This window comes from Schistocerca piceifrons, chromosome 3 (assembly GCF_021461385.2).
Source record: "Schistocerca piceifrons isolate TAMUIC-IGC-003096 chromosome 3, iqSchPice1.1, whole genome shotgun sequence".
NCBI classification, from domain to species: Eukaryota; Metazoa; Arthropoda; class Insecta; order Orthoptera; family Acrididae; genus Schistocerca; species Schistocerca piceifrons.
This window is the reverse complement of record NC_060140.1, coordinates 446,231,859-446,249,865: the sequence shown is the minus strand read 5'-3', so window position 1 is coordinate 446,249,865 and position 18,007 is coordinate 446,231,859. Positions and strand designations below refer to the sequence as shown.

At 37.3% G+C, this 18,007-nt stretch overlaps 1 protein-coding gene across 4 annotated transcripts in view; it reads right to left on the bottom strand.

Annotated features, from left to right (window-relative positions):
* Positions 1-10,074: 10,074 nt before the first annotated feature.
* The window catches only part of LOC124788252 (hornerin), a 299,601-nt gene continuing 291,668 nt past the window's right edge, over positions 10,075-18,007 (bottom strand). For all 4 annotated transcript variants that reach the window (XM_047255445.1, XM_047255447.1, XM_047255448.1 and 1 more), the window contains 2 exons: positions 10,649-10,881; positions 10,075-10,272 (listed from right to left, as the gene is read on the bottom strand). In XM_047255445.1, coding sequence (XP_047111401.1) covers positions 10,158-10,272; positions 10,649-10,881 — 348 coding nt within the window. In that variant the 3' untranslated portion in view covers positions 10,075-10,157. The remainder of the gene's footprint in view (positions 10,273-10,648; positions 10,882-18,007) is intronic.

Below are 18,007 nucleotides of genomic sequence, written 5' to 3'. Positions count from 1 at the left end.
TAAATCATTATTGAAACTCACAGTAATGTCATTTAATTGCAGATGACATGCTGCCAGTATACAGTAATGTTAAGAGGGTCCTTTCAGTTCCAGATTGAGAACATTTTATGACACAAATGACTTTCCATTTGGTGCCCCCACCCCACCCCAACCCCACCCCATCCCACCTCTCACACACTTTGAATTGAACTGAATTTTATTTGACCCTGTAAGATTACATTGTGTACAGTAAATGTACGTGTAATATAGGACATGTCACAGTATTAACATTCTTTATCACTTATTTTTCTACACCTTTAGCGTACATTTCCACATCACTGATAATGAGTAACAATATATACAAATTTAATGGCATAAGTATTCTGCAACACTGTAAAACTCTTGTTCAATGAGATAGTCTTTAAGTTTCTTTGTAAAGTCATTGTGAAGTACACTATCTTGCAGGTTTTTGGGCAGATTTCTTAGCAGTCTGATACCAGAGTACTGGGATCCTTTTTCTAGCATTGCCAGTCGATGGGGTATGCTCCGTACTTCATTCTTCCTTCTTGTATTGTGGGTGTGTACACTAGCATTTGTAATCCAGTCCTCACTACCTTTTGTTTTGTATATATACAACGATGAAAAAGTTAAAATACCTAAATTCTTGAAACAGTTTCTGCATGTTTCAGAGGTCTTTCTTCTTAAAATGGTCCTAATTGCTTTTTTTTTGTAATGTGAACACTCGTTTTGTCTCTTGTTTGTTTGAGTTTCCCCACACAGTCACTCCACACTGTCAGTATGGTTCAAAAAGTCCATGATACACTGTGCACAGAAGGTTCTTGTCCGAATACTGTGATAGCTGCATCATTAAGAATATGACAGAGCTCAGTTTCTTACAGACATTATTAATATATTTTCTCCATTTCAGTTCTTTATCCACAAGAATACCTAAGAATCTAGCAGATTATACTTCTTCCAGCCTTGTTCCATCAACCTCTAAATCCATGTCTACAGCCTTTTCCTTGTTTTTAAACACTGCATACGTAGTCTTTTTTACATTTGTAACCAGTTCATTTTCCAACAGCCATTGACCTGTGACATTTGCAGATATGTATGCTCTTCTCTCAAGCTGTTCCATATTTTGGTCACTATTTAGTATTGTCATGTCATCAGCATATAATATTTTTTTTTCTTCCTCCTCAACACCTATATCATTAACAAACACATTAAATAACAATGGCCCCATTACTGAACGCTGCAGCACTCCATATTTGGTGGATTTGGTTTCTGATTGGTACGAGTTTCCTAATGATACATATTGCTTGCGGTTGCACAAGTATGATTTTATCCATTCACCTGGTTGTCCCCGAATGCCAAAGTTGCTTAATTTTTGTATCAGCATTTCATGGTCAATGGTGTCAAATGCCTTTGAAAGATCCAGAAACATTGCAGAGACAACCTTTTTCTCATCTAAGGACTGTAAAATGTATTCTGTTAGACTGGCAATTGCTGATTCTGTAGATTTACCCTTTCTCAAACCATGTTGTGAGGGTATGAGAGTGTTATGTTTGTCCAAATAGTTAACTAATCTGGTATACATAAGCATTTCTAGGATTTTTGAATACCTGATATCACTGAAACTGGTTTGTAGTTGTTGGGATCATTCTTACACCCTTTCTTGTACACTGACACTAGCTTCGTTATCTTCAGTTTTTCTGGAAAAATTGCATCTCTGAAAGAACAGTTTGCTATGTTCAGCAGTGGTGTTATTATCTCCTCACATACCAGCTTTATTACATGATTTGATATTTCCTCATCACCAGCTGATTTCTTGGACTTCAGTTTCTGTATAGTTTTCCGCAATTCATCTTCCGTGACTGGTCTTAAGAACATAGTACTGCATGATCTTTTTGGTACCTTAATACCCTTCTGTTTTTGACTATTTCTTTCCAATTTTAAGTTTTCTACTACACTGATATAGTTATTATTCAGTATGTTTGCTATTTCCATACCATCTGTGACCACTGTGTCAATTTCTGTTACTAATTTTGATATAGATTGCTTACAAATCTTAAACTTGAATGCCCTCTCTCTTTTGGGGCCCTAAGCAGCTGCTAATAATTGTCATACATCATCTATGCAAATCCTACAGCTAATTTTATTAGAATGATTTGAGTATTAGTGTTTATGTTTTACAGAACTGAATAATAAATACCTACTGACAATGACACAAAGATGATGAAACATCTGAGCTTAGTGTGTCCGGAGATGAGGACGATAACTATTGTTGTGTTATAAGTTATCTGAAGTGAATTGTGTGCATATCAAAGAAAGGACATTTTCCAGTACTGACTAAGCAGATGAGGCAGTACAGCTGTTAAGACCCTAACCTCGTAATCAAATGTAATGTTCCTCTGCTGCCACTTGGTGAGTAGATTTTTTATCAATCCATTTACATTATATTATCAGTAATTGATTATTTTTGTTCTTAACCTCATAATCAAGAGGATGGAATTTGCTCTGTTCTACCATCCTGCTTTCAATTTTCCTAATTTCATTTTAGACAAATGCCAGGATCGTTTCTTCATTAAGGCCCTGACTCACCTCCTGTTCTATCCTAATGAAAGCATACTTATATATTTAGTGTGTATGTATCTTTTTGAGCTGTCAATTTTCATCATATTATGATGATAAATTCAAAATAACTGTAAGATGATCCCCAAATGTATAAAGGAAGAAATATGTTTGGATTTATAAAAAAAAGACAATTGTTGCATAACAGGTGGACCTGAAATCTAGTAATTTCATCTGTGAACTTGGTCACTGCCACTGCTTCAAAACCAAAGGATGAAACATATATTGTCTAATTTAGTAATTAGAAAGACATTAGTGAAATTAATTTGCTCTCTGTATGATTAAATACTATTGAAATGTTGTCTAATTTCAACAAGTAGTTAAAATGACTGACGAAGTGGTAACCATGACCAGCTATTTTTAGATCAATGAAATTCACTTTGAAATATGATTTAAGTTCAGAGCAGTTTCTGTTCACTTGTTATGACTAATGGATGGACTTTTACCATGAATGAACTACTTCCTCAATTCTGCCAGGGAAAGTGACGGAGATGACACAAAGTGTGTTATACCCTCCAACACAACATATTATTACTCCTCTCATGTAGATATTAGTGAGAACAACTTCTGCCATCATCTATACCAGATACCATATGCAACATATTGATCTTCAATTTGTAGTGAATCAATAAGGACTGCATTAGTGCTACCAGACTAGCTTTGGAGTCAGTTCATTAGGAGCTCCTGTAGTTTGTGCACACATTTTCTGTATCACTGCAAAGCAGTAAACTTTACTATTACACACTTGCAATGTCAGTCATTTTTTCCGTATCATCCTTACCTGGGTCCTCTCTACAAATGGTGACCATGTGAAGAATGGAAGCACCTACTATGGATCTCTGTCTATTCTCTGTGACATCTTCTATGTGACAACAATGGAACCATCTTGCAATTTTAGTGCCAAACAGGTATGAATACAAGGTATTGACTTATATTCAATTTAGTGCTTTGTACCAAAAATAACAACTTTTACCTCCTATGAAATGTGAGAGTGCAGTGATGGTGATGCTGACAATGCCCCCCCCCCCCCCCCCCCCCTCAGTGTATCAGAATAATGTGCACCAACCACTGATATTTGGTTGACTTTGGTAATGAATGCAATACCAAAAAAATGCTGTTTGACAAACAGTCACAGGTGGACACAGTGGAATTTGCTCGATTCTGTTGTGCTTACCACATCACATACAATTTCACCGAGTGGGGCATATCTGGTGAGCCACCCAAAAACACTTTCATGGGATTTCCTTCCGTGTCACAGCCATATCGACAGCTCATCTTTCATTTCTCCCTGACCAGCTGCGATAACATGTGCATACCAGAATTTTTACTGCAGTACTGTTCACGTCAGTCCACAATGCTAACTGCCATCCTCCCATCCTGAGCAACCAGCAAGATGGTTTGCTATCACCAAGTATATTCTGTACAAACAGGACATTTGTGATTATAGCTCCAAGTTTGTCACATTACTGAGCCTTCTAGGTAAGCACACCAGCATCATTAGTGACACTGCTTTGTCACCCATGGCTACCAGCAAATATGACATAGCAAAGACAGCAATCATCCAATGCCTTGCCATAATGCTGGAACAGAAGTTATACCAAGTTCTTTATGGTGAATGTTTAGTCATCAAAACATCTTCCCAACTCTGGAGAAGCCTTTGAATGTTAAGTGACATCACACTCATGCCAGATCACATCCTGTGGACACTGTAGATAGTGAAATTACACCCTCAGTTAAAATTACCAATGACACTGTATGAACACAAGTCATTAGAAAGGAAACTAATTTTGACAGACACACTTCTAGCTGTGTTACATCAGTAGTGCATTAATTCAGTGGAAAAGAATGAGCAGCTCTGCCTCAGTCAGGCATCATGCCATGATGGGTAGCAACACACAACTGAGTGGAATTGAGTGTGCACAGACAAAGCTGGGGATGACATCACTAACAGCCACCCATGCAGTGATGTCCACCCATCAAACAGGTGACATGATGACAGCAACAATCTGGGCACCAAAAAGGAAGACATGGTTTTACCTTTGTTAGTTACATCCACATTTCAATGATAAAGCATAGAAATGTATTACACCTTGTGATTACCCAAACAGAAAAATCTGTATCCTGAATTCAATTCCATGGAGTGAATGAATCACATCTTGCAGTGTATGGAACCACATCTCAAGCCTTAGACATGGACTTAGACAAGTTTTCATAACAGTTTTTAATGGCTGACATCAAGGACTCACACTGGGGGGCTGTGTTTCTAAGACATTTTCATCTATCTCCTGATTTGGCACATGGAACTCTTCCCCATAACATTAGCAGATGCTCTGTAACTGGGGTCATTCACTGATACTCCACACCCATCCACACAGCCAGGTTCTGCAAACCCCAGCACATAAACCCTTCTTTCTGCCAACACACACAAACAGAATCAACAAATACTTCAAGCCTGTCTGGTGTGAATGTTGAAACTGCAACAGCTCACTTATCACCACTTCAACATCAAATAAGCAACAGTTGGCCTGCATGAAGAGCACAACTCTATACATGATGAAATTCGCATATCTACAGATGAGCTCACAGCTCCACTAGCATACTTAGAGTGGCTCATTAGAGAATAACCTCTTCATTCTGATATTATCACAATGAACAAGTCAGTGAACTGCCTGCCTGAACCAACTACACTAACATTAACTCTGACAGAGGTCAGTCTAATCTATTTTTCTTCAGGTGCCATTGTACTTACTGTGCTCCCCTCCCCTTTCCCAGGCCTGATAGATTCACATATGTGGTTCAGGCAAGATGTTATCAACACCACACTGAACCATCTAGTCTTGCATAAAGCACATAGATTAGTCCCAGACAAACTTCACACAGACAAGTTGGCTACAGAGAAGTTATTACAGACTGGTATCATCAGACAGTCATCTTGTACCTAAGAAGGATGGTATATATAGACTGTGTGGTGACCATCGAGCTGTCAATGTCAGCACCATCCAAACCAGTTATCCAGAACTTTACTTACAGTTAGCAGGCACCTCTGTATTCAGTGTGTTGGACTGTAAAAACACTTATTTGCAGGTCCCCGTGAACCAATAGGCCATATCAAAGATGGCTATTATAATCCCTTTTGGAGTTTATGAATTCCTTTAAATGAGACATGGATAAAAATGCAGCAAAAACTTGGCAAAGGTTCACAGACAATGTTCTTTTGAAGTTTTCCTTTTTCTAGGTGATGTTTTAGTCTTCCCTACTTCTCAGCACAAACACAAAGAGAATCTCAGACTAGTATCTGAAGCCTTGCATAAATTTGTGGAAGGCATATGGCCCACATTACAGTGGACTGACATCATTAGTCAATTACCATGGCCATAGCATTTTCAAGAATCATGCAGATTCCTTTGTGTGATAAATTTTTATTGTAAACACCTACCTCATGCAGCAGCCATCAAGGAACCAGTAAGGAATGCATTTGCTGGCAAACACACAGTGATCAAAAGTGACATTCAATGGACTCTGTAGATGAAATGGGAATTCAAGCAAATTAAAGAGTGCCTTTCTCAATCTACGATGCTTGAATGCCCACTACCCACTGCGAACTCATCCATCACCTAAGGCATGAGTGATTCCATGATTGGAGTAGTTCTCTGAATGTTGTTACTAGAATACAACAATCACTAAGCTTCTTTTCCAAAAAGTTGACTTACTCCCAGCATAAGGGTCAGGTTATAACAGGAAATTTTTGGTGGTGTATGAAGCAATACAGCACTTTATAGACAATATGGAGGGTAGGCATTTCACCATCTACACTGATCATTGGTATTTTGCAGATTCCATTCACAACCTTGTAAAAGATTGCTGCCCATGGTGTTTGTGTCATTTAGATTATACTGCACATTTCACAACAAGATGTGTTTCCATGACACAGATTATCTCTCCAGGATCAATGCACTCTAAGTTGATACTGACTGACAAACTAGCAGAAACACAACTACAGGAGAGACAAATATGTGATCTCTTACACAACACCACAACTGAGTCACACATAGAATACCAAATGCTCCACTGTCCTGGCACCTCAAAATGAGTACTGTGTGTTGTTTCACAAATTGTCCTTGATCACTAGTGCTTCTCAATATGTGGAGACTCATCTTTGATAAACTACACTGGCTGCCCCAGCCAGAGATCTGCCCAAAAATGACATTTTCTCAAACCACTTCATGTGGCCAAATGTCATAAAGGATTCAGAGTGAAATTTTCACTCTGCAGTGAAGTTTGCTCTGATATGAAACTTCCTGGCAGATTAAAACAGTGTGCCAGACCGAGACTTTTACATCTACATCTACATCCATACTCCACAAGCCACCTGACGGTGTGTGCCGGAGGGTACCTTGAGTACCTCTATCGGTTCTCCCTTCTATTCCAGTCTCGTATTGTTCGTGGAAAGAAGGATTGTCGGTATGCTTCTGTGTGGGGTCTAATCTCTCTGATTTTATCCTCATGGTCTCTTTGTGAGATATACGTAGGAGGGGGCAATATACTGCTTGACTCTTCGGTGAAGGTATGTTCTCGAAACTTCAACAAAAGCCCGTACCGAGCACAGAGCGTCTCTCCTGCAGGCTTGAACTCAGGACCTTTGCCCTTCCCAGGCAAGTGCTCTACCATGTGAGCTACCCAAGCATGACTCATGCCCTGTCCCCACAGCTTTACTTCTGCCAGTACCTCATCTCCTATCTACCAAACTTCACAGTAGCTCATAGGAAGTTTCATAAAGGATTGTAAGACATGGATGCAAGCATGTGACGCCTGCCACTGATGTAAAATAGGATAATGTGTGCAAACACATTATGACCATTATTAAATCCCTAAAGGCTGCTTTCAGCACATCCACCTATACCTCATCAGGCTCCTCCTTGCTTCAGTTAATTTTCATAATATCTTTTCAACAATTGAAGAAGTAACCAGCAAGGTTGACATCATACCAATATCTGGCATCACCAGAGAAATTATGGTAAAAGCTTTTGTCAGTTTACGGATTTCCCATTTCTGTTGTCCCATCTTGATTGTGACTGATCAAGGTAGATAATTTGCATCAGCACCTTTTACTGAACTCTGTCACTTGTGCAATGTTCAGCACTTCCAAGCCACAGTGGCACTGGCACTGTATACTAAAAACAGCTTTCATGTTGTTGGAAGGGAATAGTCCTGCACGGGTGCTTTTAGGTGTGCATTTGGCCTATAAGCAAGACCTCCATGCATCAGTTGCAGAAATCCTTTATGCAGAAACACCAACTCCATCAGTGAATTTCACAGAGCCATCCCTACTGCCAAGTGGGAAGGAACCTCTTCTGCTCATCTGTAAGGTGAAGTGGCACATAGCTCATTTCAAGCTGCCTTCTGCCAAAATCGCACAAAATCTTCATCCATTGAGCCATAAAGGGTTCCGACTACATAAGGCTGAAAGACGATACTGTCCACCTTGCATTGCAATCACTGTATTCACCCACAAAGAGTGATTAGATGGGACAATAACACATTTGACATGTTACTGAAGGGGAAACTGATGACTTTTACTGTCAATAGGATCAAGTCTGCATGGATCCTACAGGATACTTCCGGTGCAATGATAATTAGCACCAAACTCAAGGACAACAGTATTCACACCAATCCTAATGATGTTACAGTTGTAGTGTGAGTAGACATGCGACAAATTCAACCTGAAGAGAGAGTGGTTAAACTCAATGATGACGTTTTCATAGTGGAAGGACAGCATGGTGAAAGGGGGAGCAATGAAGGGATACATCCAGGATTATACCCTTCCCATTACAGCATTCGCAGGATGTAGACCCAGACACTGTCTCCTATTGGCTGTCAGCTGACACATGGAACCCTGATGGTCACAGCTGCTAAGAAATAACCACAGGCTCAGTATTCGTAACCATGGTTTTGGTGCCTCCATCAGTGAATGCTCCACCCTTCTCCAATGTTGATCAGCAATCCCATTATGGATGACCACACTGAATTCCCCTTGCTTTGCACACTAACATCTCTGCTGACCATAGCAATCACATCAAGGGCCATCCACTTGATGTGCCGAGAAATGGTCTAGCTGTGCCTTTCTTAGGCAGCCAGCCATGGCATGGCTGGTAACGCATGCCTGTGTGAAGAGAATGTAAATGACAGAGCTGTCCATACCCTCCCTCTCCCCCGACAGTGCTCTGCACTAATAGGTGGGGGCTCTGTAGTGGCTCAGCAATGATGGCGTCAACTAACTTGGGAATAAATCTGTGGTGAGCAGTGAAGCGATGCTGCAAAAGTGTCTTTGGAGTTAGTTCATTCTGAGCTCCTACAATACGAACACTCATTTGGTGCACTGCTGCCAAGCAATGAGGCTACAATTACATACATGCAGACTCAGTCATTTTATATGGAGCATGTTCATCTGGGTCTTCTCTACAACCTAATTCCATGCCTGAAACAGTTTGAGAAAACAGTACACTGACTACCCACCAATGACACATTCAGTATTGTACCTGTTTAAATAATACCATGTAGCACAGAAAGAGCAAACAATTATTTCTCAAAAATGTAACAACTCTTAAAAACTTTCTGATTCTGCATATGAGAGAAAAATGACAGCCAACAAAATGGAGACGAGGGAGCTAGTAACAGAAAAATGGTGATATAAGTAAACATCTATGAAATTGTAGCCAGGTACATTATTCTGTGGCTTGATAGCTTAAAGATTTTAGTTTGAGCAAGACTATAAGTTTTAACTAAAGCAATGGAACCACATGATGTCTGTCACTGTGAAGACATAGTAATCACATTTTAAAGTTGTAAAAGTTTGTAGTTATCTCTGATATTAAAAAAAACATGTGATTTTTAAACAAATCATAATTTATTTCATACAACAACAAAAAATTTTTAATACAAACACTTTATAGTTTTCCCCTGGAACTGCAGTTTCTGATACTAAAAGGCAAGAGACTACAAAAAAACATCTGGACATCAAAATATCAACATTTTTGATAATTAATGGAAAATTGCTCAATTTTATAAACTATATTTTGAGGGAAGGAACAAATGGAGGTGTTACAATATGAAACCGAGATTAAATCAAATTTGCATGGCAAATCTGATCAACTTATATTGTAACATAGCCGTTAAATTGCCTCTGTTAATGAATTCCAATGTGAAAAAGTGCTAAATTCAGTTATGTTAACTCTTGGATCCTTTGAAAAATTAAGTAGCATTTGCTGTATCAAAATGAAGGTAATGCATTAGTTTAGCTTGAATAACATTACTAATAGTCCACTAACAAAAATGCAGCGTTTAAAATGGCCATGTCACAGTATTTCTACAAAGCAGTTTGTAAAAGTAAATGGAGGACTTATGCATTTATTCAATGTATTTTCTATGGGGTAAAACAAATCATTACAACTGAAAACATTTATCCATATTTTTGGAAATCATGTACTATTAAATTACATGGTGATTTTTTTAGCTTTACTTAAAAAACCAACAAAATGCATTTTAAATTATACATATGTTAGCGACACTGGTGAAGCCAAAAATCTATCTTTGATGATTGGCAAGGAAGCTCTTCGTACTGGCCCATATTCTCTTATATTTCCTGCAGTGTTGAAATTCAGCCTGGAAATTGAAATAAAAATCACCTTACTTTGTATAGATTCTTTGTAATATATAAATAATTTTTTAGAACATTTCTCATGGACAACAGCAGCTTTTTCTTAGTATTTAAAATGGTGGTGAATGGAGCTGGTGAAACTACGCCTATTAATGAGTTTTTTTCCATAAGCCTATTAGTGATATCTGCATTCACATGGTTACTTGTTTCTCATGGGCACCTCCTTCCAATGTCTGTTAACGTTTTCAGAGAGTAGAAAACACATGACATCTACAGTGTTTTGAAGAAAAACAGGAATACTCAGCCACAGATGAAATTAAAATAGTTAATGAGGTGAACTGCTAGAATTACTTCTCAATGCCTAAGTTCACTGAAATTTACCTTTTATTAGCTGCTGAGCTTAGAACACCTGTATGCGATGGTTCTCTCGATCGCACACCAGGATGTTGCCGTTGGATGTAACTGCTATACCCTCCAGTCCTTTGAACTCCCCGTCCCCTGATCCCCAACAGCCGAATGCTCTCAGGAATGTGCCGTCTGGGTTGAAAATTTGGATGCGGTTGTTGCCTGAGTCCGCCACGAAGATGTAACCCTGATCGTCCACTGCGACGCCCCTGTTACGAAAAATACAGAATTTGAAGAAACTTTCCTATCATGAATTTACTATAAAGTATTAGGATTTAAAAAGTAATAACCACAGTTATATCCATAATTTACAGGCTGATGCACAAACTGAAGTGAAGTACATACAGGGGCAGACAAAAATATGGTAACATAGCAAACACAATTTGTTACCATGCCTAGTTGATTTATGAAACCCATTGGTATTCAAAACAGCTTCCAGTCATCTCATAAGTGATAAATAAAGGTCCTGTATGGTACCAAGGGAACCTTATACCATTCTTCCTGCAATGTAGTTAGAAGTTCAGGTAACAATGGTGGATGTGGATAGCGATCATGCGACCTTCTCTCAAAAACTGACCACAAAGAATCACTGGAATTGAGGTCTGGTGATAGTGGTGGGCAGTAAACATGCAACAATGCACCCTCATCCTCACAAATTCAGTCCTAGATGATGCAAGCTGTGTGAACAGGACCACTGTCATTTTGGAACACATCATCTCCATTGGGAAACAAACACTGTACTATGGGACTAACCTGATCAGCCAAAATGGTAATGTGATCCTTGGCACTAATGTGACCTTGCAAAGCAACCATGGAGCCTAAGGAATTTTATGACATGGCTGCCCAAAATATCATTGAATCTCAGCCATGTTTCACTTGGGATGTAAACATGGTCATAAGTTCAAAATGTTGGAAAACAAGGTTCATCTGATCAAGTGGCTTTTTTCCGGTGCTCCACAGTTCACATTTTATGGCATCAGCACCATTATTTTCACACTACATTCCCAGCTTATGGAGCTCCCCTTTTTTTGTTTTGTTTTGGTGTTGACAGGGTTCACGAGTGCAGCATCCAGTTGTACAGTGACTTTTGCAGCCATAGTCCTCTTTTTTCTTGTCACAATCTTACTCAATGATCATAAACCATGATCACTTAACATACACCTTCATCTGCATTGTGACATAGCTGATGATGATTTTCTGCTTTCCCTGTTTGTGGTATACATCTCCAATATGTTGCCTCTTGATTCATTAAACACTCCAGCTCTCTTGGTTATGAAAGCACCAACCATATGAGCATCAAAAATTTGCCCTTGTTCCAATGCACTTAACTCTAACATAATGCACTCATATGTACAAAAGACAATGTTCTGACCAAACTAACACTTGCAATATGTTGAGGACATGGGACAGGTTGTGTTCACTGTGAAGTATTAAAGTGCACCCTGCAGGCTTAGCTACTAACTGTGCTTAATGTTCAATCATGTATTTCTCATGATGTTTGCATATTTTTGTTGAAACCCTGTACATAAAGTGGTCTGTCTTATTTTGTAGGGCAGAACTTTTGTCTAATACCAACATGATGCCTCCATGGTCTACTAGTTGGAATTATTATCTATAGATGTGGAAGCTTCGTTTTCCATTCCCAGTGGCCACTCTGATTGTTCTGTAGTGGATAGGACTGGAATGGTGAAACTGAGTCACAAATGAAATTGGCATCAAATGAAATAAGATTTCACCAAGCTATGAGCCAGCTGCTTCTAAACTGTTCCATGTTAATAATTGCACACAAATATCAATTCTGCAGTGAAGCATGTTTTGTTTAGATACATGTGGACACTTCTGAAAAACAGTTCTTTTTGTAACAACATATTTATTACACTTCATTCTGTGATAAAAGAGATTAAAATGATTTCTGGATCCTATCCATTTCATAGATCAGAGTGCTTTCATTCCATAACTTAAGTCGCACACTTACTATGGTGTAGTATTATCTTCTACTACAGAAAAATGTCATCAAACGGACTCATGTTTCTACATTCCTTTTTTATTTTTATCCATCATTTTTTTAGTGAAAGAGCATTTGAGACTTTCAGGAAGGAAGATTAGTGTTTTACATCCTGGTAACATCAAAATCATTAGAGAGGGAAATACAAGCGCAGATTACGAAAAGATGAGGAAGAAAATTGGCCATGCCCTTTAAAAGGACCTAGAGCAATTTAGGAATATCATGGAAATCCAAAATTTAGATGGCTGGATGAGGAACTGAACTGTCTTCCTCCTGAATGTGAGTCTAGTGTGCTGCCCACTGTGCCACATCACTTGGTTTTCCAGAGTTTAAGATTGTTGCTTTCTTTCCATTGATATGGAGCTTTGTTTGAGCTATAGCTTTGTCAAGTAAGTTATGGTATTTCATGTATTTATAAGCTATATAAAATATACAAGGCTATTAACTAAACTGATCAATGAAAAGCTTACACAGTTTAAGGAAATATTTTTCATCTGGAGAAAACACTATTTTTTGGTAAATGCTAGACTATGATTGACTATGTATTAATGACACATTGTTCACAAAAGAGAAAACTTGTTATTTCACACAATAAGTATGAATCCAAGCCATGCAACTTATAAAACACACGAATGTCACATAAAAAGATTCTTTTGATTGTTTTATTAATGTAGGACCTACATTTGAAAAGCTTTTTACAACAAATACAACATTGATGAAATATTTTAAACAAATAATTTCTATTTATTTGAACATAGTCATAAGTTTTAAGTGTGCTGATGGTTTTAGAAATGCCACAGACAACATCAGTTGTAGAATGTAGAAAATGAGCTGTAAGTCATCATAAACCAGTGGAAAAAATCCTTACAAGATCTAGTTGACAATATGAACAGTTGGTAATTAAACAATATGAGTATAAATACAAGATTTTGGCAATATGTTACTCCTTTTTACATTAAGTTTTGTATGACACAGATCATTGAAGCAAAAGAAAAAAAAAATAAGAATGTACAATTGGCCAGATTTTTACTATTTGGTAGTAGATTAGGTATGGTGCATAACCTGAACTGTCTAAGAGATTTCATTTGTTCCACAGCTGTATTATTGGGTTACTGTTCAAACTGCTTTGTGACATCAGCTGCTGTTGATTTTATTAGCTTGAGGTTGATCTGATACCGTTCTGCATTCCTGTCACTTGCCAGATATCTTAAACATCTCAGTGTAAGTGTTGCATCCCATGTCACTGAACTTCTTTCCTTCCAACATCTCTTTAACTACAGCTTTCAGCAGTTAATCATGCTGTAATCTACATCCAAGTTGTCTTTCTCTTCAATTAATTATGTATTTTATTAGGCACTGTTGGATCAATTCACCCGATCCTTTAACAGTCTCCTGTAACACATTCGAAAGGTTTCTAACAATTTCATTTCTGTCTTTGCCACTGTCCATCTGTATTTATTTCCATAAAGAATTATGCTCCTAAATGGCTTCAACTAATCTTTCTGGTCATATGATTTATATTTTTAGATACTCTTTATAGGTAGCTGTAGTGCAGTGTGTAAGCCTTGTTGCTGTGATTTTCATGCATCTACCTTCTTTATCTATTCTGTGGCTGAGACAGCAAAATCTGTTAACCTCTAGAAGAGACTTTTGTCCAAATTTAACTTTCAGTCATCCAGAGCACACTTGATCAGTATGCTTTAACATTAATATCTTTTTTGTATATGTGTTACAGCCATCAGCTAGAAATGATGCAAGTCGTTAATCATCTGTCTCAATTCCTGTTGATTTGCAAGCACTACAGATTTATCATCATCAGTGAACTATAAGATGCTGGTTTTGTAACCATTATCATCAGGATAGTCCATTACTGTCCTCATTGCCTCTATACAATTTAAATACCCGTGACTGATATTAGCAGCTGTTTCAAATTGTTTTGGCATGCTGGAGTTACCATCAGTGGTTGAACGCTGGCACTGATTCAAAAATAAATGACTTTCCCATCTCTCTGTCAAGTGAAATATTTATCCAGTCTTTTAATATGTAACTGCAAAAATTTATATGCCAGGTGGTACCTAAAATTAATATTTTTTACAATTTGTCAACATACTGATAATTATGTGAATACTCCTACTACCAGTTGACATATACATTTTTCACACTTTCTTCTGAAGTATGGGCTATGGTATTTTGGTTAAACATCTGAATTTACTGCAGCTATGACCAAATCAATGGATTTAGTTTACATGTTAACAAAATTTCAGTACTATTAAAACATACAAAAAAGGACAAAACAAAAGAACAAGAAATAACCAAAAAACAAAAAAAGTGTTTTATAAGACACTTCTTTATGGACACAGAAATATATACACTTCACTAAATGTCTAATTATACATTTTATTTTATTTGACTTTATGTGACAACTGTACTGAATCAACAAAAATTTATTCACTATAAAACTGACCTAGGTGTCCCTCTTCATCTTAAGTTTCTATTTCAGCAAAACTTGGAAATATTTAGGAAGTGGTTTACATGACTGTTTTGTATACTTATCTTCTGACATTCATTTTTATTTGAAGTATTCAAAAATCAGAATCAGAATGCCAATCAGTACCTCAGAATTAGAATGCCATTTAGTACTTGTGGAGGGAAGGAAGAGAGGAAGAATAGGGTTTAATGCCCATTGGACAAGGAGATCATTAGATGCAGAATTTTGTTGGCTGGCTGAATCACCTGTGGTACAATAAAGATTCACTAGTGTCAATCATTCTATCTGAGGTCTGTGTATTTCTAGTTTCAGCTCTAATGACTTTGCTATTCATAGGAAATTAAATCCTTCCTTTCTCAGTTTTCCTTTTTGAGGAAATTACTTTAAAAGCCCACTTTTACGGTAAACATTAAGTGCATGTAACTCTTTATTACTGCTGCAACTGTTTAAAATGTCACAGGCTTCATATATATTTCATGAAAGTAAGCTTTTATCTAATATATATGAAACGTAAACATCCAGTAACAAAATGAAACTTACATCAAATAAAGCATTTGGAGGAACTGAGTTACAGTGAGAACTCTATCAATCTAATGGTGAAATACGACAGGAAAAATTCAGATAAGCAGTGAATTTGAACAGCAGCAACAACAGCCTCCCTTCAAAATTAAATTATTGAATAGTTTCTTTTTTTCAAGCTATGGTGCTTTGGATAATACTGAAGCAGTAACTGAGGACAGATATTAAATTTTCAAACTGTGCTCCAGTATGCAGTTCCTCAGAGTCATTACCTTCAATGTATAATGAGTGACAAATTTTCTTGTTAGATCTGCTATTACTTAATACCAAACAGTTATAATTTAAGAGCACTGGCATTATTATTTGTTATTTCAAATACCACAGTTGAAAATACATGTTAGAGAACAGCCTGCTGATTCTAGAGCCCAAACATAAGAGACTGGCTTTTGGAACTGTAGTTACACCAATAGGAAAATTGTTAAACACAGGATTGTCAACAAAACTGACACAGGTATTTTATTTTTCTAGTGCATCAAAAATTTCATTGATTCACAAGGAAACTGAAATGTTATCACAACACGTCACATCTAAATCTCAGTACCCATCTAAGATTTATTTCCACAGAAATAGTGTAGTTCCAAAATTAATCAGTAGATAGTTTGGGCATAGTTGTTATGACAAAAATTCTAATCCTGTTCATGGCCCAATAAAATGGTCTTATTAACCAATCACAGTAAATTATGCTGCCCAGTCTTGTTATATGGAAATTAATTTTACCATTATGAACAACAGACAGGGGTATGATGCTAGGAAGAAATTAAAGAATGCTAGAGCTTACTTTGTTCATCTATATGGTATTAGTGTCAGAGTCAAATTGTGTTTAAATATCAGCAATTCCAATGAGCTTTGTCCAGAAATGCTACAGTACATATTTTGCATTTTGTATCACATTTATTTCTCTAGAAAATCAGTGTTTACTCTATTACAGCAGGCCTACCTTCTCTCTATTTATAATTTACTGGCTTCTTCTTTAACTGCATTTATTTATTAAACATAGGATTTCTGTTTTATTGTAAATGTGACTGGTTCTGGGAAAATTATATTTTCAGCTTTAGGCATAAACATTTGGCAGTCAGCTGCTAGGTACCCTTGCAGACTAGAATATAGTTTTTATACAAGATTCTCAGACTTCTTGCTGTGCCAGTTCAGGGTAAAACTTCGACTTTCAATGATTGTCTCCAACATCTTCATCAGGAGCAACTTTCTGTCAAAACTACTGCTGTGGTGGCCTTATACAGCCAAAGATGATTTCTGATGGGTAATCATCATGCTGTTGCAGATGACGTCAATATCTTCACTGAAGGCACCACTACTTTGTAACGAATATCTGTGGCCCTTCTCTTAATTGAGAGCTCACATCCATGCACTGCTATGATTATATCCACTGGAACAGTTGAAGATTTTCTCACACAGTCTTATTTGTACAGCCTCTTTAATTATGGAATACCAGTAGGTAGCTGAGAAAATCTTAAACTGTGACAGCAGATATAATCTTACTAGTGCATGGAAGTGAGCTCTCAATGCAGAGAAGAGCCAGAGATATTCATTGGAATGTTTATAGTATGGCAGGAGTTGTGACACCACCAGCACAGATGCTGACACCATTTGCGATGGGATGATGTAATTACTGACCAATCAGAAGCAGTCTTTGGGCCACATAAGGCCACCGCACCAGCAGTTTTGCCAGTCAGTTGCTCCTGACAAAGATGATGGAAGTAAACTTGGAAAGCATGAGGTTTTATCCAGAACTGACTCAACAGGAAGAGGAAGTCTGAGAATATTTTATACAACAGTGCCATCATGGAAAACATCATTCTCAGGAATACAATTTTCCTGAAAATGGTCATTACTTGTCAAACATTTGAGTTATATGGGATATGTCAGAGACATTTATCAAACACATTAATTATGAGTAAAATAATTTTTTAAGCTGCTGCATGTAAGAGTTTCACAAAATTGCAGTTCCTTGAATGGCTATAGAAATATTGTTACTGATGAACTCAAAGAGAAACTAACCTGTTTCATTTATTGCTCTTAATATTTGTGTTGCATTACAGCTTAGTTTCTTGAGTTTCATATATGCATTAGATTGCTTATCGTAATTTATTGACTTAGCTTTTCTGCTGTTCTCCATGTCTCAAAACAAACTTTCTTTGAGTTTTGTTGTAGAGATGGCTTAACTGTTTAGAGGTTTTTACCTTTGAATTAAGCAATTCTTTAATATTCTCAGATAAATTTTGATGGAAACTTTTATGCAGATTCC